Source organism: Eptatretus burgeri, chromosome 16, assembly GCF_056783735.1.
Source record: "Eptatretus burgeri isolate ZD-2024b chromosome 16, Ebu_testis_v1, whole genome shotgun sequence".
NCBI lineage: Eukaryota > Metazoa > Chordata > Myxini > Myxiniformes > Myxinidae > Eptatretus > Eptatretus burgeri.
The window spans coordinates 32,888,947-32,913,487 of record NC_140976.1 but is presented as its reverse complement, the minus strand read 5'-3'; the positions used below and the strand labels follow the sequence as shown (position 1 = coordinate 32,913,487).

General features: G+C 47.5%; 1 protein-coding gene across 6 annotated transcripts in view; it reads right to left on the bottom strand.

The window, feature by feature from the left end:
- The window catches only part of DGCR2 (DiGeorge syndrome critical region gene 2), a 94,864-nt gene that overhangs the window by 15,183 nt on the left and 55,140 nt on the right, over window positions 1–24,541 (bottom strand). For 4 of the 6 annotated variants that reach the window (XR_015052334.1, XM_085859383.1, XM_085859380.1 and 1 more), the window contains exon 11: window positions 393–504. The exons of the other annotated variants lie outside the window; for them this stretch is intronic. Coding sequence is in view for 3 of the 4 variants with exons in the window: in XM_085859383.1 (XP_085715509.1) it covers window positions 393–504 (112 nt within the window). In the remaining variant the exon portion in view is untranslated. The remainder of the gene's footprint in view (window positions 1–392; window positions 505–24,541) is intronic. 6 annotated transcript variants of the gene reach the window in all.

The following is a 24,541-nucleotide window of genomic DNA, read 5'->3' as shown; positions in this document are numbered from 1 at the left end:
TGCCGGTTTACCTTCCCCGATACATGAAAGCAAGCTTCGTCTGTGAACATGACCTTTTTCAGGTCATCTTTGTCATTCTCTATGCGAATGAGCATTTCCAAGGCAAACGCCTTGCATTTGGTTTGAGTTCCTGAAGAATCTGCACCTTATCGACATAAAGCTTCAGTCTTTCACACAAAATCCTGTGCACAGTGGTAGTTGGGAGTCAGTTCTCTAGATGCACGTCAAATTGATTTTCTGGGACTTTGTTGAAATGGTTCACGCACTCGTTCAACATCTGCTGCACTTGTATCGATCGACCGGCACTTTTCTGTTTCTGACAACTTCCAGTCTCCTTAAACCTCTTGTACCACTCTCTGATACTAGTCCGTGATGGCGGATTCCTTCCATACCTTGTAAGGAAATTGCACTGAACTTGCTTGTGGGATCTCGTCTCGAAGAACCATTTGACGCACTGAGATTTCTCCTGTGGAGTCGCCATTTATTTACATTAAACCACCAGACCTGAAAATAAAGAAAAATTCATGAATTTCTATATCATATAAAATAAAGGGTACAGTTGTTTCATTTGTGGTACTAAATATATTAACAACCAAAGTTGTCCAGGTCTTTTTGGAACAAAACACACACACACACACACACACACACACACACACACACACACACATATACACACACACACACACACATACACACACACACACACACACACCAAAAACAACGGAATTATTTTATTCGAAATATTTAAGGAGACTGGAAGATATGATGTTTCGAAGCAAGAAGCGTTATTTTAAAAGACTACATGTACAAATATATGCCTGGTGTTGGCTCAATGGTTCAGGTGGTGGGCTTGGGATCCTATGATCCTGAGTTCAAACCCCACTTGGCTGTTAAATTAACACCAGGTGGGGTTGACTCTGCCTGTCACCCTTCCGAGGTCGGCAAAATGAGTACCAGCATGCTGGTGTCCTGTGTCGGAGTGGCGACCCATCCAGGATTGTGTCCATGAGCCAAGGAGACTGCTTAGGCAGCACAAACGCTCTGCACAGAGTATGGTCCCAATGGATGGATGGATGTACAAATGTGACCCTATTTTCTATATCTTCTGGGACCTTTCATTTTGACGGTGCAATCTCGTGAGCGCGCCAAATTCTGAAGCCTCAGCCTAACGTCAGGTAGGCTTATATCTTCTTTATTTATTCGACATCCTATGGACATAAATGAACACCCGTTTTACTCTGCGTGAGTTGCACATCATGTGCGGTGAATGTCACCTCCATGCACCTTGTATTCACTGTTATTTTTAAATGCTTCTGTACATTGCCCTTGAGGCCAGGTTGCAAGTCACCGTCTCCAATTCCAATAGAAGAGATGTAATTATTCTTTTATGAAAAATGTGTTTCGAGTTTGTTTGTTGTTTTTTTATTCTCCTGAAAAATACACCACAGTGAGCACAGAATCATGTTAAAAGATTGGCCTTTAAACCCCTTCTTAAATCGTCCTTATGTTTGTATATCTGTCTGTCCCCCTTCGTAAGGGGGACAGACAGATATACAAACACACAAGTACACACCGTGTTTCACATAGGTAGATTAGAGTGTGGTTTCCACAGTACGAGACCGCCACCCACAGGTATCGGCAGGTGTGACATCTCATATCACAAAGTAAGTAGCATGCACACACACACCTCTGCCTGGCTTATCTTCGAACTGCACTCTGATAGGCCTATCTCATCTCCTGGTGATGCCATTGCTGTGGTGTACACTTGCAATCTTTCCTCTCAAGTATCCACTCCCTGATACCTGTGGGTATCTCATGGCTTTGTGTCACCATGCACTACTAGATGCTTACATTGTTTTGTTACACCCAGGCAGTATTACACCTCTCACATCTCTCCTCCCTCAATTTGTTGTGACAATGGATAATACTTAATCCAGTGAGGCGGTTATAATGTTACAAGTTATTCATTTTTGTCACAATTTGACTGAAGCAAATGCAGCACAATTAAAAGATTATCAAGTTAGTTTGGTTAACTGGAATTGTACAAATAACCAACAACATACAATTACAAATGCTTTTTAATTGACGGAGGGAGAAACGACATCCTTACAGTCTCCTTGATGCACTGTTTCCACCATGTAACCCTGAAGTATGTCAGTGTACATCTCGTTCTGTGTTCCTTACTAATCCACTGTTACATTCTGAGAAGCCTGCGATTCCTTTGATCCCTCACTCGGAACAAAACACGAGGCTTTATGGGAAACTCGGCTGCGTTTGCCAGCCATTGCTGAGCACAAGAAATCCAATCTGGGATTATGTCCTCTGGGTAACTCCATATCTCATCATGGTGTACAAATCAGGGTCCCATACACACTATATAACATCACTAATCCTTTCAGTTATCAGGTCTGGGCTGTTGGGAACCGCTACATGTTGTGTGCCAATCTCCTTATGGAAATCTCCTTATTCCCTGGCAGATAACCGACTCCAACCCAGGATCCCGATTGAAAATCATTACCCGCAAGTTTTCCTCCAACTGCAGCACGATCTGTCTGTTCCCTTGCAGATGTGGGGGCCTACTCCACACCGTCCTACAGCTCTGTTACTCCAATTGTACATTTTGTCTCCTCCTCTAGTGTTCTCCCATACATAACATCCAACGGTGGTCCTAATTCTCAACCAACCATGAAGAATGCTGGGCTACAACCAGTGATCTCATTCACCACTGTCCGGCGCACAGAGCATTAGAAAAGGAAGATGCTCATACCAATGCAATTGCTGCTGCTCTAAATAGAGAGGTAATCAAAATAAAGATCAATTACTGCACCGCAGTCCCAAGAAGGAAGTCAGACAGAATACACACACACAATATATATATATATATATATATATATATATATATATATATATATATATATATATATATGTATATATATATATGTATATATTGTTGCGGATTTCGCGCCCGCCGGCGTGCGACGGCCACGTAACTCGAATCGCGGCACGTCGCCCACCGGACGGACAATCCAGTCGTGACCCTCTCGGACTAACGCCGGGAACCAGTCACGGGTGGACCTTTCGGTCTCACCGCGATCGAGCCAATCAGCCCCCACGTGGGATAGGGTTGCTCGCCAAATTCGAACTACCTAAGTACCCACGCGGAGGGTAGACCGGGCGATCGCACCTCGCCGCAGGTCGACTTCGGACACGGGCCACTTAAGCGACCCGTTCCGTACTATCAGAATAACCGAGCGGTGTTATCGTCGACCTCGACGGTTCGATTAATTATCGGGCGTATTCAGCCCACTACCAACCCTTTACGTGAAGCAAGATGAGGGTTCAATGGGGGAAAAGACGAAGCGAAGCGGGAGAACAGTTCAACAATAAAGCACATTTATTCGCGACGAACGGAAAGCACACAAATACAATTCCACCAAATGCACACAAAAAAGAAAACACAATTCCATTTACACAAAAAGCAAACATAAAAGTGAAAACACAGTGCAGAGCTAATTCCGACTACCGAGCACACGGCAACACTTATACAATTCTACTTCACAGACGGCGCCGACAACACATACCCAAAACCAAGGAAAAGAAATACCCTCAAGAATGAGGTAGGCCTGGGGCCGAGACCTGGTCGGGCCTACCCGTCTGGTGATGAGACGCGGAGCGGCGATGGCCCCGCAACCCGCGGGCCTCGTGGACAGTGCCTGGCAGGGGGGTGGGAACGGGGCCCCCTTGGTCGCACTATCTCAGCGCGGGGGGAACAGGAGGGGGTTGCTGATGCTCGGGGTATAGAGGATCTTTATTATCTGCGACGAGCGTCTCCACCTCGGCCAGGTCGCGCTGCCGGCCTCCCTCGGGCGCGCAGCTCCTTGCACGACGCGAGCACCCTTCGTCCGACTCGCCGCCTCTCCACAGCTCGTCCCCTCCGTTCCGACTCTCCTTCGCCTCGTTCCGACCTTTACGACTCCCTTCTTCCTCGTTCCGACTTCTTACTACTCCTTTCTTCCTCGTTCCGACTTCTTACTACCCCCTTCTTCCTCGTTCCGACTTCTTACTCTCCGACCCCTCGTTCTCGTTCTGCTGACTCTTTCGCTCCGACTTTTACGACTCTTTTGACTGACGAACACCGTCCTTTTATCCCCCCGTAACTTCGCCTTTGACCCCCTCTCTTTGACCTTTCAACTCGCTCCCCATTGGCCCGAGAAAAAGTGGGCGTGAAGGCTTTTTGATCCACAAATTTGCATATATCGATCGCCCTGGGGGCGGGGCCAATTCGCCCCTCGCTCACCGATTGGACGGCAAAAAGTGGGCGTGTCGTTTTGGATCCGTTTTTGAAGCAGAAAATCCGTGATTTTGTACACGCTGTTCAACGTGCGCCCTACACGAGTCCAGCATCGGTGCCCATGAGTGGCGCGAGATGACGGTGATGCGATGGTGGCGAGTTGTGACGGTAAAGGTCATGGCGGTTGTGGTGAAGCGGCGTTGTGGTTGGTGGTCGTTGTTGTGGTTGTGATCATGGCGGTTGGTCCAAAATAAAGACAGTAAAAGAAAAACGGCTATCCTAAAGAGTCGCAGCACGTATAAATGACATGTATTCCCACTAGACAACGGGTTTGGGCCTAACTACACATGTACTTACCGAGATACCTCACCTAAGGGACCTGAATGGTGGTTTGCGAATCTGGTAACCACAACACTACCCCCTTCCCTTTTTACAGACTCGTCCCGAGTCGTCAAATTTTCGTGTGCCATCATGTGTAGTTTTCCCCTAGTACATTTTACCTACGGATCCCTGAGTGCGACATTCATGGTATTCGTGTCCCCAAAATAAATAACCTGACGGCTGCGTAACTATCTAAACAAACTCACTCATACGGACGACTTAAATAAAATTGCCGGCGCTAAGACATACATGCCGGGGGCGCACTCATATTTACAGTACATCTTAACCTTAACTTACAAATTTTACACTAAACCATGGCCCAGGATCACTGAACTCTGCAAAAGAAAGCAGTTAGCAGGGAGCCAGGCTGCCCACATGCAGTCTCTGACTCAAACAATGCAGGTGACAGGGAACGTGGCTGGCTGCTCACACGCAGTCCAAGGCCTTCCCTTTTGAACTGAACGCAGTGAACCACAACGGTGCATGGGCTGCACAACGCAGTCTCCGTGCCAGCTCAAGTGGCACACGCAATGAGCACAACGAATGGATGCATGAACACAAACACGGTGCACGGGCCGCCACTGCAGGCCCGTGTTGTAGCTGCCAACAGGGCAGTTCTTGCAGCTTGCAAACTGTTGCTTTCAGATCCTGGCGCACATGGAAATGAACAGGGGGGGGGGGCAAAGCAAAAATTGAACGGGGCTGGTGAACGTGGGCAGTGGGCATGGCATGGCAAAGGTGGCAGGCAAACACAGCCCGCAGAAGAAGGCCGCTGCAGGCAAACACAGCCGGCAGATGAACTGGCCGGCACAGGCCTTGAAGAAAAACAGCCAGCAGATGAACTGGCCGGCACAGGCCCTGCAGCAAAACAACAGCTGCCGATGAAGTTGGCCGGCCTCCGCCTTGAAGCAAAACACGGCCAGCCGATGAAGTGGCCAGCCTTTGCCGTTCAGTGGAGGGAGTGCGGTGGTGCTGGCCACTTGGAAGGCGGGCTCGGACCTACCTACCTGTCTCCCTCCCAACCTATCGCCTTTGCCTGCCACTGTACATACCCACTCCCTTAATTTGTCAAACCCCAATTTAGCCCCAACTTATTTTTTTGTTGTTTTTATTTTTACTTCCCCACTATAAATCGTCCCCTAACCCCCTTTATCGTCCTTGTTCGGCTAACCTATCCTGTCACCTAGCCTACTCCCAACCCCTACGTTCCCTTCCCGGAGGGGAATAAGGGAGAGCTAGCGTCCTGTGTCGAGGCCCAACGAAGCCTCAGAATGGCCTCCCCAGAGTTCGGCGATCTTAACACCAAGTGGGTCCAGCGGCCCACAACGACAGCGAGGGGATGGATGGTGCGGAGGGGTACATCTCCTAATCTACCCTATCCATTTAACTGTTAAACTACCCCGGGGCTTTCAACAAGCGCCTCTCGCTTAAACTATTGGTTCTAACAACCCAGATTCCCGTCGCCTGTGTTGGTGTCCTTACAATTTCGGGCCTCGCCCCCCAATTTTCTCTCCGTGCCCTCACACGGTCTCCTGGCTGGGACACGTGGCTCCCTTTGGCAGGCACGACCCTCTGCCGAATCTCCCGCTATGGCACCCCCGGGCACTACACTGCCTCCGAGCCTACCAGCTCCCTAACACCGGGGAGTGCCCCCCATGGCACCCCCCCTGAAACGCACACGTGGCAGGCCGGCCTCCCGGGCCCCTTTCCGAGGGTCACCCGTGCCCACTGCACTGCCCACGCGGCTAATGGCGCCCCGGGCCCCCGCACCAAGCAGGCGCACCCGTGCCCACTACTCTATCCCGGCCCCCCATGGGCCCTTGGCCTACCGCGGCCGACTAGCCTGGTGCCCGGGGTACCCACTCAGCGATACTCACCTTTCGCAGCCACGCTCCCAAGCCCGTCAACAGGGCTCCTGCACCCCTCCAAATGGGTCTCGAGCCTACTTTCCCACCAACAACAAAACGACCTCCATTTTTCAATTTGACTAACCCAGCTAACTCACTTTACTCTGACCCCGGGGTCCCTTGGGCGGGAGTCACTCCTCCCCCCAATCACTCATCGCACCATGCATTCCCCATTCACTCCACTCACACAGACCCGCTGGCCTCACTCACTCACCAAGCACATGCCTCACAACTCACCAACTTTTCAACACACACACCGCTGAACTCTGCCATCCTTCTAACTACATCCCCTAACTAACTCGTGCTCCCACGTCGTCCCTTAAACTATAGCACGTTCCTTTTAACACTACGTAGCTAAACTACGTCCCCTCTACACACTCACAAGTCTGTCACTGTCTCCAAATAATCCCATTTTATTTCCCAACCTAAATCTCGCTACAATCCCTCTAACTAATCCATTCCACGGACTCCATGAGGACTTACCCCTGCCCCATGAAGTCGGTCTAACTAAGCTAACCCTTCCCCCTAACTAGTTTTCATCCTGTGCCCAGGGTAAGGGGGTCTTTCACCCCTTGCCCAGGAATCCTGTGCACCCGAAAGTGGGGCTTGCTTTTTTTTTTTTTTTTTTTTTCCTTTTCATGCGCAGCACCTGCGCGGCAACTCAGAGCTCGCGCACTTTACACCTGCCCGTGACGTCATGCAGCTGCACGTGTTCCTCGTCCCTCCTTGGACGGTGCCATCCGGCAGAGATACCCCTCCTGCCGGATTCCAACCACACGTGCAGCCATGACGTCACCGTGCGCAAAAAAAAAAAAACACAAGCCACACGTCTCGAGGGGTTCCCCACGCGAACACATGTGCTTTGCCCGTTGGAGCTTAACACACACGATCGCGTGGAGAACCCGTCCGGTCCAAATCCATTTACCTGCCTAACTTTGTCCGTCCGCGGGATCGGCAAATCCACCGCGTGCGTTTCCGGACCGGGACTTCACTCTCGCAAGCGAGCACGTGGGGGCCTCGTGCGTTGCACAGCACGGACCTCGTGCTCAATGCTGGGTGAACCCGGCACGGTCCGCGAAACAGCTACAGCCGCTACTCGGCTTTCTTTCTTCTCATGTCGCCTTCGTCGTCTCCATTCAACCCACGCACACCTGCGTGTCACGACGCACACAGTCCACACCATTAAACTCACACCGGGAGACGCGGCTGCGTGCTCCCGCATGCCAACCGACATCTCCCTCACATACCGCTCTCTCACACACACGGTCTCCCTTGCATACGGCCGTTCACTCACGCGTGCCTCACTACTCACACGAACCATACTACTCACACGTGGTGCTCCATTCACTCGCGCGGGGGCACTCACCCGCGGTGCCTCACCCACACACGCGAGGGCACTCAACCGCTGTGCCTCATCCACACACCGTGCCTCATCCACACACGGTTCCTCACCCACACACGCGGGGGCACTAACCCGCGGTGCCTCATCCACACTGGCCGTTTCACTCACACACACGGCCTCTTCCACACACGGTGCCTCATCCATACACGCGGGGGCACTCACCCGCGGGACCTCACTCATACTCCGTGCCTCATCCACACTGGCCGTTTTGGGAAGCACGCACCCTGGCACAATCGCCACCTCACCATTCACACACGGGGTCGCTTCCACACACGGGGACGCACTCACACCTTGCACCACACACACAGGGACAACCACACTGGGGATTTGAGTCCCCACAAGGGTCTCCGGGGCCTCTATACCCCCCAAGCTCTCCGTGCACCCGTCCACAGCACCCGTCCCCTCAACCTCGCAAAACACGACCGAACTCACCTGGTCGTGAATCGCCTCAAGGGGGCAGACTCCCTCCCCTCGTTCCTGGAGGAGGTCATCCAGCTGCTCGCACCGGGTCCCAACACGCTCCGCGAGCTCACCCCCATTGTCCTCCACTACCTCCGTGTGTGTGTGCGCGTCACTTATCCCGTCTTCATCGTGTTTATTGGTCTCTGCTTCTTTCTGGCGTCTTTCCCTTATCTTTATGTAGGTCAACCTTGCTTTCTCTTTAAGTCGCTCCCGTCCTTCCCTGTTTTTCACTCCTTGCTCCTTCACGATCTCCGCGTACCTCATCCTTGCTTTCCGTATTAATTGTTCTTTTCTCTCCCTCCCAATTACTTTCACCTCGTCTCTTGTCTCCCGAATTACCTTTTCCTTACCCGCCTCCACCGCGGGCCTGTCAGCCGTTGCACCCCCTTCCAGCTCGTTCGTTCCGACACGTGGAGTCGCCATTTTAAGTTCCCTGCTCACGGCCTTCATGCCCGCCTGCAGGCATCGGCCCATGTTCTGCGTCTCACCCCGCAGCTCTTTCATTTCTTCTTTCATGTTTGCTTCCATTCCGTTTATTTGCTGTGTATTCGCATCCATCGTCGTTTTCACTTCATTTGTATTTGTATCCATCTTTTCGATCATTTTCGCATTCGTCTTTTCGTTCATGCCTTTCATTTCGTTTTTTATTTCATTTGTCATTGCCGCCAGCATGGCGAATAGCTGGGCCATGTCGGATGCACTCAAGTGAGCCGTTTCGGCAGGGGTTGGGGAAGGGTCTTGGTGGAGAGGGGGGGGGAAGGTGTCATACACCGCGGCCGCTGCCGCACCCACCTCGGGCCCTGGGTTCAGTTGGGCGAGTCCGTGTTCCTGCACAATCAACATTTCCTGCTCGGGGATTCCATCCTGGACCATGGACTCTACATTATTACACATATACATTTCTAATACCCCCGGCTCCCGCTCGCCTTGAGACGCCATCTTGCTTCTCGTGAAGGGTTAATTTCGCTCGCTCGTAATTTGGAGGGAATCGGGGTCGCTCCTCTCACCCCTGGACCGATTCCCGTGAATTTCGCTGGAGACAGGAGAGCCTGTTGCCCCGCGCTCCAATACCAGTGCCGCGAGGAGGGCGATGAATTTGTATCCCACTCCTGACACCAGTGTTGCGGACTTCGCGCCCGCCGGCGTGCGACGCGCCACGTAACTCGAATCGCGGCACGTCGCCCACCGGACGGACAATCCAGTCGTGACCCTCTCGGACTAACGCCGGGAACCAGTCACGGGTGGACCTTCGATCTCACCGCGATCGAGGCCAATCAGCCCCCACGTGGGATAGGGTTGCTCGCCAAATTCGGAACTACCTAAGTACCCACGCGGAGGGTAGACCGGGCGATCACCTCGCCGCAGGTCGACTTCGGACACGGGCCACTTAAGCGACCCGTTCCGTACTATCAGAATAACCGAGCGGTGTTATCGTCGACCTCGACGGTTCGATTAATTATCGGGCGTATTCAGCCCACTACCAACCCTTTACGTGAAGCAAGATGAGGGTTCAATGGGGGAAAAGACGAAGCGAAGCGGGAGAACAGTTCAACAATAAAGCACATTTATTCGCGACGAACGGAAAGCACACAAATACAATTCCACCAAATGCACACAAAAAAGAAAACACAATTCCATTTACACAAAAAGCAAACATAAAAGTGAAAACACAGTGCAGAGCTAATTCCGACTACCGAGCACACGGCAACACTTATACAATTCTACTTCACAGACGGCGCCGACAACACATACCCAAAACCAAGGAAAAGAACACCCTCAAGAATGAGGTGGGCCTGGGGCCGAGACCTGGTCGGGCCTGCGCGTCTGGTGATGAGACGCGGAGCGGCGATGGCCCCGCATCCCGCGGGCCTCGTGGCCAGTGCCTGGCTGGGGGTGGGAACGGGGCCCCCGTGGGCGCACGATCTGAGCGCGGGGGGTGCGGGAGGGGGGTGCTGGTGCTCGGGGTATAGAGGATCTTTATTATCTGCGACGAGCGTCTCCACCTCGGCCAGGTCGCGCTGCCGGCCTCCCTCGGGCGCGCAGCTCCTTGCACGACGCGAGCACCCTTCGTCCGACTCGCCGCCTCTCCACAGCTCGTCCCCTCCGTTCCGACTCTCCTTCGCCTCGTTCCGACCTTTACGACTCCCTTCTTCCTCGTTCCGACTTCTTACTACTCCTTTCTTCCTCGTTCCGACTTCTTACTACCCCCTTCTTCCTCGTTCCGACTTCTTACTCTCCGACCCCTCGTTCTCGTTCTGCTGACTCTTTCGCTCCGACTTTTACGACTCTTTTGACTGACGAACACCGTCCTTTTATCCCCCCGTAACTTCGCCTTTGACCCCCTCTCTTTGACCTTTCAACTCGCTCCCCATTGGCCCGAGAAAAAGTGGGCGTGAAGGCTTTTGATCCACAAATTTGCATATATCGATCGCCCTGGGGCGGGCCAATTCGCCCCTCGCTCACCGATTGGACGGCAAAAAGTGGGCGTGTCGTTTTGGATCCGTTTTTGAAGCAGAAAATCCGTGATTTTGTACACGCTGTTCAACGTGCGCCCTACACGAGTCCAGCATCGGTGCCCATGAGTGGCGCGAGATGACGGTGATGCGATGGTGGCGAGTTGTGACGGTAAAGGTCATGGCGGTTGTGGTGAAGCGGCGTTGTGGTTGGTGGTCGTTGTTGTGGTTGTGATCATGGCGGTTGGTCCAAAATAAAGACAGTAAAAGAAAAACGGCTATCCTAAAGAGTCGCAGCACGTATAAATGACATGTATTCCCACTAGACAACGGGTTTGGGCCTAACTACACATGTACTTACCGAGATACCTCACCTAAGGGACCTGAATGGTGGTTTGCGAATCTGGTAACCACAACAATATATATGTATATATATATGTATATATATATGTATATATATATATATATATATATATATATATATATGTATGTGTGTATATATATATTCAGCCAAATATCCTAACCACTACGCCAACATATATATATATGCCTGGTGTTGGCGTAGTGGTTAGGGTAGCGGCTTGGGATCCAAAAGGTCCTGAGTTCAAGCCCCGTTGGCCGCTTGAATTAATACACACCAGGAGGTTAACTCAGCCTGTCATCCTCCCGAGGTCGGTGAAGTGAGTACCAGTATACTGGGCCTGGTGTATGCCCCGGTTAGTATAGGTGTACCATATCCCTGCCTCGTAAGAGGCGACCAGGGTTGCGTCAGGAAGGGCATCCGGCATAAAAAACTAAGCCAAATCACTATGCGGATCATACGGATGATCCACTGTGGTGACCCCTAACGGGAGCAGCCGAAAGTAGAAGAAGAAATATATATATATATATATATATATATATATATATATATATATATATATATATATATATATATATATATATATATATATAATGTACTGGAAAGTACAAAGAAAAGATATTTTATTTGAAGTTATAACTTTAACTTATAAGCAATTTACTGATTTCCCAACTGCCCGTATCATTAGCTGGGCACCGTTTTTCATCGAGGTTTTGATCCTTTCAGCCCAGAACCTCTCCAAACAGTGGATCCACAAAACGCAGGTCCACATCAGTAGATTACTGAACTACAATGGACCCACAACCTCAAAGTTGTCTCCAGACAACCAATTAACACAGCAATGCAATATCTTTTTTTTCAAACTTATTTAATTATTACTTTTATTTAAAGTATTACTACATGTGAATAACTTTAATCATACTATTAAGCGATAAACGTAAATAAATATTATGATAATATATGAAGCAATAAACACTTTACCTTGGAGGCATGTCCATTACACAGCACCTCCATCTAACCAGACTCAAGCTGTCATTAACAACTGATTTTAACATGCTGCACTACATAACCGAGCAACCACCAATAAATTATTTTAATGCTTATTTATAATGTATTTTACAAAGAAAATTTATTTATTTTATTTTCATCTCAATACCTCCATTATTGAATAAATCTATAAATATATTTATTTATTATCAATAATATTAATTAAAAAATTTACCTCACTAAAATAATTAATTCATTATTATTATATGAAATGCAATCGGAACTAGTTTACATGAAAAACAACCAAACATAAGTAAAATGTGACGATGGAGTCGAAAGACATTCTCACAAGACCTGATCAAACGATCAGCCAAATATCCTGTTTAACATGATGGGGAAAAAAAACCTTCTCAGCACGTTCCACAAAACAATCTTTGACTGAACAAATTCTTGCTAATCTAAGTAGTTGAGATGAAAAGACATTGGAACCCATTTTAATTGGTGCATTGCTACCTGGAAAGGTGTACAAGACTACCAGGAAACTGAAGTCATCAACTTTATGATATACATTTGTATTAAGAGTGAATTTTTATAAGATAGTCCAACCCATGAACATTGATGTCTTCAGATATTTTTCAAATTTTTATCCTAGGTTGTGTTTGGTCTAAAACTCAGAAAGCCAAATTTTTGATGTGATTGACCCATTCCCCGCCGTTTGGACCACACCCAAAGTTTGGAGATTTTGACATCCTTGAAATTTTTTTCCATTTTCAAAGCAAATTCTTTAGAATAACCATCAGTTGCCCAAGGAAATTCCTTTACAAACTTATTTTATGGTTTGGGTACTAAAATATTTTGAACAAAAATCTTTGGGATCTGGATGGTTATGGATAGTGGTGCCACGTGTAATCCCTTTCGGCAAACATTCACTTCAGACTTTCTCTGGCCATATTTTTAATAGCCATCAAGGTCCCATGGATTTTATTGGTGCATAAGATAGTACAAGTAGTGTACTATCCTGGGAAAGTAAAACATTCATGGGACCTTGGTGGTTATGGCAGTACAGGGGGTCTCAAGACCACTTCGGGCGATACGAAGCCCTTTTTCAAGCCACACCCACTCCCATAACCATCCTGATATTTTGAAACTAATATTATCAAATGAAAGTTCCATATATACACTAACAAAACCAATAGTAAAATCCATGGGGCCTTTCAAAAACAAAGAATAAAACAGGTCCAAAGTTGCCTTGGTTGACAGATAATGTACATAGTGATGTACATATAATGTACAGGTATATGCACACGACATGTACATGGTCTGCCTCCATCACTTGCTACAGAAGTCCACTATATTCCATTGCTGATTTTATTTGAAACTGTAAAATATGTATGAATAATGAAATAAATGCTGTTAAATTCAGCAGATTTTGTCTTTTGTATACATTCTTTATCTTGAAACCATGTAATTATGAGATGCAAGGTGATTTCTTTCATTTGTATTTGCCACCTTACATGACTTTTTTCCCATCATGCCATTTGTAATTTCCTTTTCTTTGTCTTGGCAAGATGAAAGAACATGTAAAAAAAGAAAGCTGAATTTATATCCCCCCAATCCTTGTATATCATACCTGGTAAGTTACAATTTCCCACATTTGTCTGCTTATGAATAGGTCAAAGGTTATCTGGGATTAGCAGTTTTGAAATCCAGCATCAATTCAATCCAAGATACCATGTGTTTACTGTCTGTTCCTATGTGAAATCAGCATAGTTCTATCATTAGGCATTATGAATGTCGGTCATACTCATGCCATGGTGTCAGGGATAGCATGGCTGAGTCTAGTTCATGTTTAGTTGATTTATTTATATTTTGGTTTGTTGAATGAAAGCCAGTAGAAAAATGGGGTGATTTGAACATTGCTTCCTGCTGTTCATGTTCAGTCCATTCTGAAAAAACATTGGCTAAATAAAATCTTATAGAAAAAAATCCTTTCATTCATGCACCAATAAAAGTTTAGGCCTACTTCTCCAAACACATACTTTTGCTCGACAATAAATGCATCTTTTTGTTTCAGGGGACATCATCATCACTCAGCCATGGCATATAGATCGTGCATTTTCAACAATGGAAATCATGGTATTTGCGGCCCATTTCTGCCACGAAGAGCTCACTCGCTGACCATCACTGAATTCTGGAGAATGGAGAGGCTGTCAAGGTTTCATTCCTTCATTTGTGTGGAAAGGAATTATTCATTTGGCCCAGTACACCAGAGATCGAAGAACACCCAATTTCAACAGTTCTGTGCAAGATGCATCCGCCAACGGTTATCAACAAATCGATGCCAGCTGATCTTCCAAAAGAAAGATTATGAAGATGCCAAGGCATATATCAAACGTTTAGCATAGAAAAAATGTGGACAGATTCCCATGGACCATCCTAAAATACTGTCCGTTTCTTACAAACCATCCTACCCAAGAGTAGGGTAGGATGGTTTGTATCCTACCCATCTTACAAACCATCCTACATAAATTGTATCTAAATATTTCATGGATTTTCTTCAAACTTTGCAGGAAAATAAAAGATTCACATCGAGAAAACATTTTTTCTGCCTATCTCGGCCACATTCAAAACAGCATGGGGTTAAAGGAAACACACAGATTTTTAGGATGGATGGCCAAAAAACAGATAAGACATTTAGTGAAAGTACTTTACTCTTGAATCAGCAATGGAATATAGTGGACTTCTGGAGCAAGTGATGGAAATTGGTGACAGAGGCAGACCATGTACATGTCATGTACATATACTGTACCTGTACATTATATGGACATTGATATGGACATTATAAAGCCTGGTGTTGGCGTAGTTGTTAGGGTAGCGGCTTGGGATCCAAAAGGTCCTGAGTTCAAGCCCCGTTGGCCGCTTGAATTAATACACACCAGGAGGTTGACTCACCCTGTCATCCTTCCGAGGTCGGCAAAGTGAGTACCAGTGTACTGGGCCCGGTGTATGCCCCGGTTAGAATAGGTGTACCATATCCTTGTGTCGTAAGAAGTGACCAGGGTTGCGTCAGGAAGGGCATCTGGCGTAAAACCTGTGCCAAATCATTATGCGGATCATAACGGATGATCCGCTGTGGCGACCCCTAACGGGAGCAGCCAAAAGAAGAAGAAGACGAAGAAGAAGATATGGACATTATCTGTCAAACAAGGCAACTTTGGACCTATTTTATTCTTTGTTTTTAAAAGGTCCCATGGATTTTACTATTGGTTTTGTTAGTATTGATATGGAACTTTCATTTGATATTAGTTTCAAAATATCAGGATGGCTATGGGAGTGGGTGTGGCTTGCAAAAGGGCTTCGTATAGCCCGAAGTGGTCTTGAGACCCCCTTTACTGCCATAACCACCAAGCTCCCATGAATGTTTTACTTTCTTTGGATAGTACAGTACTTGTACTATCTTATGCACTAATAAAATCCATGGGATCTTGATGGTTATTAAAAATATGGCCAGAGAAAGTCTGAAGTGAATGTTTGCCAAAAGGGATTACAGGTGGCACCACTACCCATAACCATCCAGATCCCAAAGATTTTTGTTCAAAATATTTTAGTACCCAAACCATAAAATAACTTTGTAAAGGAATTTGCTTGGGCAACTGTTGGTAATTCTAAATAATTCACTTTGAAAATGGAAAAAAATTTCAAGAGTGTCAAAATCTCCAAACTTTGGGTGTGGCCCAAATGGTGGGGAATGGGTCAATCACAACAAAAATTTGGCTGAGTTTTAGACCACACACAACCTAAGATAAAAATTTGAAAAATATCTGAAGACATCAACGTTCAAATGTTACCATTTTGGGCCTATCTTATAAAAAAAAAATTCACTCTTAAATCCATTCTGTCCAACTCCAACCAACACATCCAGATACGCAGCAACTGTACAATCATTACCATTCCTGTTTACAATCAGGCTATCTGAATAAATCTTGTGAAGCTGCCTATCAAAAAAATTATAGTTAACCACACAAATATCGTCTATATAACGACATGTATGAGATGATATTTTAGCTGATCCTAATTTTTTTTCTCCTTCATCAGTTTCTGCATCAATATAAATTCACAGAAAATATGAAAAATATCTACTCGTAGGGGGCTGCAATTCCCACCCTTGGGAATACCCTGAACCTGTTGAAACATTATCCCACAAAAAGACACAAAAATAATAAATAAAATATAATTAACATCATCCTTAAACTTCTGCTTATCAAAACAATGAAAAATAGAGGGGGAGCACTCGGTAGAGTTCAAAACCTCCGCCGCCAATACTGCTAGGTCACTCAAGTGAACCTGATATCCAATTCATTCAATTTGACGTCAACAGTGCTCGCAGAGTTATAGTTTGCAACTTTCCCTTTTACTTTTAACTTTTACATACTCAATTCATTCGTCATAACTAGATTCCTTGAGACAGAAATTGATTTCACGTGGGTATATCCACCTGAAGTTCCAAAATCAGCCGCAATTATAATTTTGGCATGTTTTTTGTTGGAAATCACTTATAATATGTAGAAATGCAAAAAACAAAAAAGAAAAAAATCGAAATTTTGTTGAATAAAGTTGCAAAAATGTTTTTTTTCTCGAACAATTTTTTTTTTGGGTGGGGGGGGTGGTTGGAAATCACTTAAAACATGTAGAAATGCAAAAAAAAAATTTTTTTTTCAAAATGGCCGCCATAGCGGCCATATTGGATATTGGACCAAGTCCAAAATCTAATGGCATGATCCTTGGACCATACCTAATGCCCCCACCAAGTTTCGTCGAAATCCGTCGAGGAGTTTTTCCGTAATACTGTTCACAAACAAACAAACAAACACAAGCAAACAAACAGAAAGGGGTGAAAACAGTAACCTCCGATCTTCGATGGCGGAGGTTAACGAGAGTATTTCTTTTTAGAGAAGAATACTCCATCAAACCGGACACATAAAAACTTATGAAAAGAGTTTAAAGCCTTGTCAATTACTTTGAAGAGTGAATCTTGAAAACCAACTCCATATTTTCCTCGTCATACATCAAAAATGTCAACCGACATGATATTGAGGCATCTTATCCAACTTAAGAACTCGAAAGAAGAATTATATAAATGCTCCAGAAAGAGTTACCAGAATTCTTCTCAACTGCTAAACAATATTTCCTGAACTGTTCCCAACCAACTTGCAAGCCTGAGTTAACTATAACCGATAACTGTTTGTTGAAGCCGAGGAATACAAACATTTACCTCTTTACATTCAACACTGAAATTATGAACTAAAACTTTCTGATGCTCAGAGATTATATATTGGAGTGACTTATGACAAGGAACATTTGTGCTATTTCCAATACTGGTGAAAGTAACCGCATCAATGCCTAACTCTCAAGATCGAATGCAGCGAGATTGAGTTACTGGTTCCCTATATTTGGCTCCGATTTTCATCAGATCCCTAATTTCACTATAATTAAGTGGTCAATGTTTAGTTAAAACATTCCATGATGCAATTAGACTGGGGGGGGAGGGGAAGTGAGGAGTGTTTTGGGTGTTGCATACATATCTCAAGGAAGTTACACACTCCTTCAAAATAAGAAAACAATAATGGGCACTCAGCAGAGGGCATACCTCCACCAGGCTGAACAGTTCAAGTTTTGTATCCCACTCATAAGCCGGATATGCATCTGGACCCGAACTAAAACCTAATTGGCTGTTTTTTGTCACCCAACTGACTCATCTACCTAGTTTTGTCATAACTAGTCGACAATTTTTGTTAAGTATCGTGATATATACATATTGTTACGTTTGAGGGGGGGTATGCATTCAAAGGGTAATTAGGATGTTTAATTTGGTATGCCATGCTGTTCGAGTTTACCAGGATCTCGATGTAATAAGTAGCAATTCAGTGGTGATAAGTTGTCTAGTAAATGTCCATTTCTTCAAGGGGAAAATTATAATTGTCACGCAATTAGATAGGGACACGGGATAGGGTAAGTGTGTCTGCGTAAACCCCTTTTAGTATTCTCTGGAGGCTTGCCGTGACGTCACAGGACAGTGCTGCGGATGGCTCCGCCCCGTGATCACAATTGGCGGAAGGTGACGGCGCAGGGCCAATAAAACGGCTCGATTGGAAGTGACGAGGACGGGAGGATAAAAAGGCTCTGGTCGGGGAAAAGAGAGAAGAAGAAGAAGATCGGGACAGAAAAACTGTTCTGGTGGAGGCTGTTGTGCTAGGAGCGTGCTGTGTTGTTGCGCTGATTCGATCCTGGTTTTCATCGTGTCTCGAGGCCTTCCTGTGCCTCGTGCCTCACCTTGGTTGGCTCTGGGGTTCTGCTGGCTCGGAGTACGGGGTCGAACGGCGGGTGGACCTGCCTCCCTCTCCTGCTCGCAACTTGGCGCCAGAACTGGTTCCCTGGCGGCTGTGAGCGGACTTGGGCCAGGATCAGGAGGTCGACAGCACCACGGTGTCTCCTGCCCCTGACGAGCGCAATGCCAGCTCATCCGACGCCAATCCAGGGACTGTTGCGTCCACACCACGGGCCAACCTGACCACCAGGACCAGCTACGTTGTGTGTGTGTGTGTGTGTGTGTGTGTGTGTGTGTGTGTGTGTGTGTGTGTGTGTGTGTGTGTGTGTGTGTGTGTGTGTGTGTGTGTGTGTGTGTGTGTGTGTACCTGGTGCCTTAGAGGGTTTGAGATTTGTATATTCATTGGAATTGTCTGTGTTTTCCCCACGCCCGAACCCACACCACCATCCCGTCGAATCGCCCCGGATCCCTCTTCTTGCCGAGTCTTGTTATTTCTGGTTAGAGAAATAAACGTTATCAACTCAGTGAAAAGCGACTCGTGCCACCTTCCTCGTCCCGTTTGCGGTAGAGCGATTAGAACCGCCATGTTTGGGTTATAAACAAATAAATCGCCTCCATCGTTTCGGCTCATTCTACGTTAGCGGGACTGTTCAAGTCCCGTGGACGTCCAATTGGTGTCAGGGTGTTGGATTTTCGAACCCCTCTAAATTATATTTGGTATCGGGAGAATATACCAGAACTGAAATCTCGCCACGAATTGGAATATAAAATTACTACAGAAAAGCGCGGGAAAATTTTGGCGGGATTTTTCAAGTTAAATTTAATTGGCGGAAAACGGGACTTCTGCACCATGGCGGATGTGCAGATATTTGAGGAGGAAGGCCACGTGTCTGGCAGCGAGTCGGGGGAAGAAGGGAGAGAGGGGGTAGGGTTGGAACCTCCCCCATTCCGAGCGTGGACCGTGCTTCATCGCCCGTAACGGAGCCGGCAGCGCCGGAAACCGGCACGATGACGATCTGGACAATGTTGGAACGTTTAATGAGTGCAATTACAGCACAGGGGGCAAAAATGATGGCACAGGGGGCACAAATGGCAGAAATGACAGATCAATTGGGGGTAATGGGGGAACAGTTGGGTGCACGGATTGATTTAATGAGGGATGAATTGGGGGAAAAGATGGAGAAAATGAAAACTGAGATGCAGGAGTGTGTGGATGTTCAATTGGGGGAAATACAAAGTAAATTCGAGGATAGATTGGAGGAAACAAAGGTAGAAATTACATTGGAGGGGGAAAATATGCAGAAGAAATTGGTAGATAAAATTGATGCAACGAACATTCGGGTTGATAAAGTGGATGAAAGCCTGGAACGTCATCGTGCCTGTGTGGATGCTCATATGCAGCTGCAAGTTGAAGAGTGGGGAGAGCTGAGGAAGCAAGGGATGAATTTGGCGGAGGAGGTAAAAGAATTGGCGGCTCGTTTGGACGAAAAAGATAAAATTATGAGCCAAGATGAAGTCTTGGATAAAGGCCTGGTAGAGCCGTCTTTTGTAAGTAGAGTGTCCGGGTTGGTTGAGGAGCAGCTACAAACTCGCGACGGAGCCTTGGAGGAGGTTGTGCGGGCCCAGAAGATCCTGCGGGAAGAGGTGAATCGGTCCATTCAACGTTTGGAACAGGAGGCAAAATTGACCCATGAGACCCTCACCACAAAACATCTTTGGCCACAGAGGACTCCGAAATTGGATACGCAGCCACAAGGGTGGTTGATCCCTGGGCTGGATTCGGACAAGGGAGAAACTGGGAAGCGGGCCACCGGAAAAGTGATCCCCCTGGTAAATTTTGACGGGTCAGGGAGCGTTGAAGCTTTTCTGACGCAATTTGAGTGCATTTCCCGACTAAACGGGTACAATGAGCGGGAACGTACAGGGAATTTGGTGGCAACGTTGCGGGGACCAGCCGCAGATGTGTTAAACGTGATCGCAGAGGGGATGTTGACCAGCTCCCACATTTGCGAGGCGTTGAGCCGTCGGTTTGGGTTCGCGGCAAACTGTGATCTGGTGCGGGCCCAGCTCCAGCACCGCAGATTAAAGCCGGGTGAGACAGTGCAGGAGCTGGCACAGGACATTTACCAATCAGTCAGGATCGCGTATCGGGACCTTACAGTGGAGGCATGGGACAGACTGGCACTAGAGAAATTTTTAGCTGCTCTTCCGGACCCTGAGGTCCGAGCACTAGTGGAGCTACAGGATCCACCCACTGTGCACCGAGCAGCCGAGTGCGCGGCCAGGCTGGCCTCGTGGAGTCGGCCGGGTCGGTTGCCCGAGAGGCCATCGGTGACGATCCGACAGGCGGAGATCCAGGATCAGGGAGGGGGGCTGGGAGAAATTGGCATTACCCAAATGCTTCAGAGGATGAATCCTCCTGCTGAACCGCCAGATCTATCCGAGGTGCCCTTATATTGGTCGAGTCCGGAAATCACTGTCGGGGGTCGGGGAGACTAGATCGGGCTGAGCATATAGGGCCATGCTCGGCTGGTGAGATAGTGGCGAAGTGCCTCCTTTGGTTAAAAAAAAAAAAAATGAATTGTGGGAAAATTGGCATGTGTTTGTAAGTTCTGCTGGGTTTTAGAGTGACAATAGGGACAGTGGGTAATTGGAAACAAAGCGGGCACGAGTGGCTGTCAAATGGCTGGTGCGTGGATCGGGTGAGGAAAAGTGCTGTGCGAGTTGTTTCAAGTTAAGAAGTGAAATGTATGGTGCACACGTTCATTTTTTATTGGACATGGTGTGGTAACAGGGAAGGTCATGGTCGGTGAAGTGTTAGAAATGCAGGTGTCACATGTAAGGCCGATGGGGTGGGGGAGTCATGTGGGTTTTGTGGGTGGGGATGATGTGCTTGTCCGCAGGGATTGCTGAAGCTCACGGTGAGCGGGAATTGCGACCCCCTTCAAGGAGATTCACCCCTGGTGGCTAACGGTGACAGTGTCTGGAGGCAACTGGGAGAGGGTCTGGTTGGGCGACCAAGGCGGGTAGGACCTTGGCGACCCAGGAAGGCCAGAGGAGCCAGTGAGACCCCTTCCAGTGTGTTGTACGGGGTTAGAGCTGATGGCTACCAGGGGGGTGGGAATCAAAGGGAGCGGGGTGGAGAAACGTCTGGGTTGGACTAAAGCTTACCTGTGGGCATGGTTGCACCTGAGATGCCCCCATCATCTTGTGGTAACCCACCCCACGGCCATGACGGAATTCAGCCTGCATCATTAAAATGGGGACCATGACCTAGAAATGTGATGATGACCATGGTGTGAGTGTTGTGAAGAAGTATGAGTCCTACTCGATCCAGCACAACTTGACATGTGCAGCAAGGGCATGAGGTCCGCATAATTTTGGGGCAAGCAAATTTGAAAATTGGCTCCCCAGGTAACGCTGGGTCTATTAGCATCCACTGGGGGACGCGGTCAAGTGTAAATATCCCGTGAATAGTGTCGTTAAGGCTTAGAGTAGGAATGTAAAGTATAAGTGTTGTGTTTTTGTGGAACCTTTTGTTTCCCCTCCCCAGATCACTGGAAGAGTGTTGGGCAAGAGCGATGATCCAGAGGATGGAGTGCAACTTCGCTCAGTGCTCTCAAGTGATAAAATAATAAAAAATAAAAAAAATGAATGATTGTTTAGGCGAGGATAAGGCCATAAGGGGGTAGTACATTAAGCAGGATAGGTAAGTTAGCTGCGGCTCGCTGCCCATTGGCCCTCCTATTTTATTTCGTTAGGTTAAATAGGTGTGAGTCAGTAAGTGTTAAGGCTGGTACGGTAGCGCCTGTGATATACCTTGCAGGAGCTGCGGTACCAGAGGAGGGGGCAGTGTTACGTTTGAAGGGGGGTATGCATTCAAAGGGTAATTAGGATGTTTAATTTGGTATGCCATGCTGTTCGAGTGTACCAGGATCTCGATGTAATAAGTAGCAATTCAGTGGTGATAAGTTGTCTAGTAAATGTCCATTTCTTCAAGGGGGAAATAATAATTGTCACGTCATTAGATAGGGATACGGGATAGGGTAAGTGTGTCTGCGTAAACCCCTTTTAGTATTCTCTGGAGGCTTGCCGTGATGTCACAGGACAGTGCTGCGGATGGCTCCGCCCCGTGATCACGATTGGCGGAAGGCGACAGCGCAGGGCCAATAAAACGGCTCGATTGGAAGTGACGGGGACGGGAGGATAAAAAGGCTCTTGTCGGGGAAAAGAGAGAAGAAGAAGAAGATCGGGACAGAAAAACTGTTCTGGTGGAGGCTGTTGTGCTGGGAGCGTGCTGTGTTGTTGCGCTGATTCGATCCTGGTTTTCATCTTGTCTCGAGGCCTTCCTGTGCCTCGTGCCTCACCTTGCTTGGCTCTGGGGTTCTGCTGGCTCGGAGTATGGGGTCGAACGGTGGGTGGACCTGCCTCCCTCTCCTGCTCGCAACTTGGCGCCAGAACTGGTTCCCTGGTGGCTGTGAGCGGACTTGGGCCAGGATCAGGAGGTCGACAGCACCACGGTGTCTCCTGCCTCTGACGAGCGCAACGCCAGCTCGTCCGACGCCAATCCAGGGACTGTTGCGTCCACACCATGAGCCAGCCTGACCACCAGGACCAGCTACGTTGTGTGTGTGTGTGTGTGTGTGTGTGTGTGTGTGTGTGTGTGTGTGTGTGTGTGTGTGTGTGTGTGTGTGTGTGTGTGTGTGTGTGTGTGTGTGTGTGTGTGTGTGTGTGTGTGTGTGTGTGTGTGTGTGTACCTGGCGCCTTAGAGGGTTTGAGATTTGTATATTCATTGGAATTGTCTGTGTTTTCCCCACGCCCGATCCCACACCATCCCGTCGAATCTCCCCGGATCCCTCTTCTTGCCGAGTCTTGTTATTTCTGGTTAGAGAAATAAACATCATCAACTCAGTGAAAAGCGACTCATGCCACCTTCCTCGTCCCGTTTGCGGTAGAGCGATTAGAACCGCCATCTTTGGGTTGTAGAGGATAAACCGCCTCCATCGTTTCGGCTCATTCTACGTTAGCGGGACTGTTCAAGTCCCGTGCACGTCACAATATATATATATATATATATATATATATATATATATATATATATATATATATATATATATATATATACATATATACATATATGTGCGGTTCTAATTGCGTCAGGAAGGGCATCCGGCGTAAAAACCTATGCCAAATCATTATGCGGACAACAAAACGAATTTCCTTACCGAATCGGTCGAGGCCCGGGTTACCAACGACCGCCACCGGTACCGGTGGTCAGCAGGGTACCAGTGGAAATTGTGCTACTGCTGGGCGAAGGAGGAGAATGAGACGGGGAAGGCGAGTCCGGAGGCAGTGGGAGAGGGGGAAGGGTAGAAGTGTGCAGGTGAGAGTTGGAACTCTGAATGTTGGGACGATGATAGGATAAGAAATGAGTATATTAGAGGGACAGCGCAGGTAGGACGGTTTGGAGACAAAGTGAGAGAGGCGAGATTGAGATGGTTTGGACATGTGCTCAGGAGGGAAACGGAGTATATCGGGAGAAGGATGTTGAAGATGGAGCCGCCAGGCAGGAGGAGAAGAGGAAGGCCAAAGAAGAGGTTCATGGATGCGGTGAGGGCGGACATGCGGGTGATTGGAGTGTCAATGGAAGATGTGGAGGATAGAGCGAAATGGAGACGGTTGGTCTGCTGTGGCGACCCCTAACGGGAGCAAGCCAAAAGAGGAAGAAGAAGATACATATACATATATACACACACATAAAGATAGATATACAGGGTAGCCCGAAAGTTACTTTAGCCCTGATAAATTTCTCGCACTTCCCTTCATCCCTTGCCCTCTGCCCTCTCCCCCTCGCCCGCTATGGTATGCGGAAACACTGACTCAGAAGAATGACGGAGCACATACAGATATAATGACAAATTAATTATTGTAAGTACTGCACAATAAAATCTGTATATTAAAAGAGTTCAAGA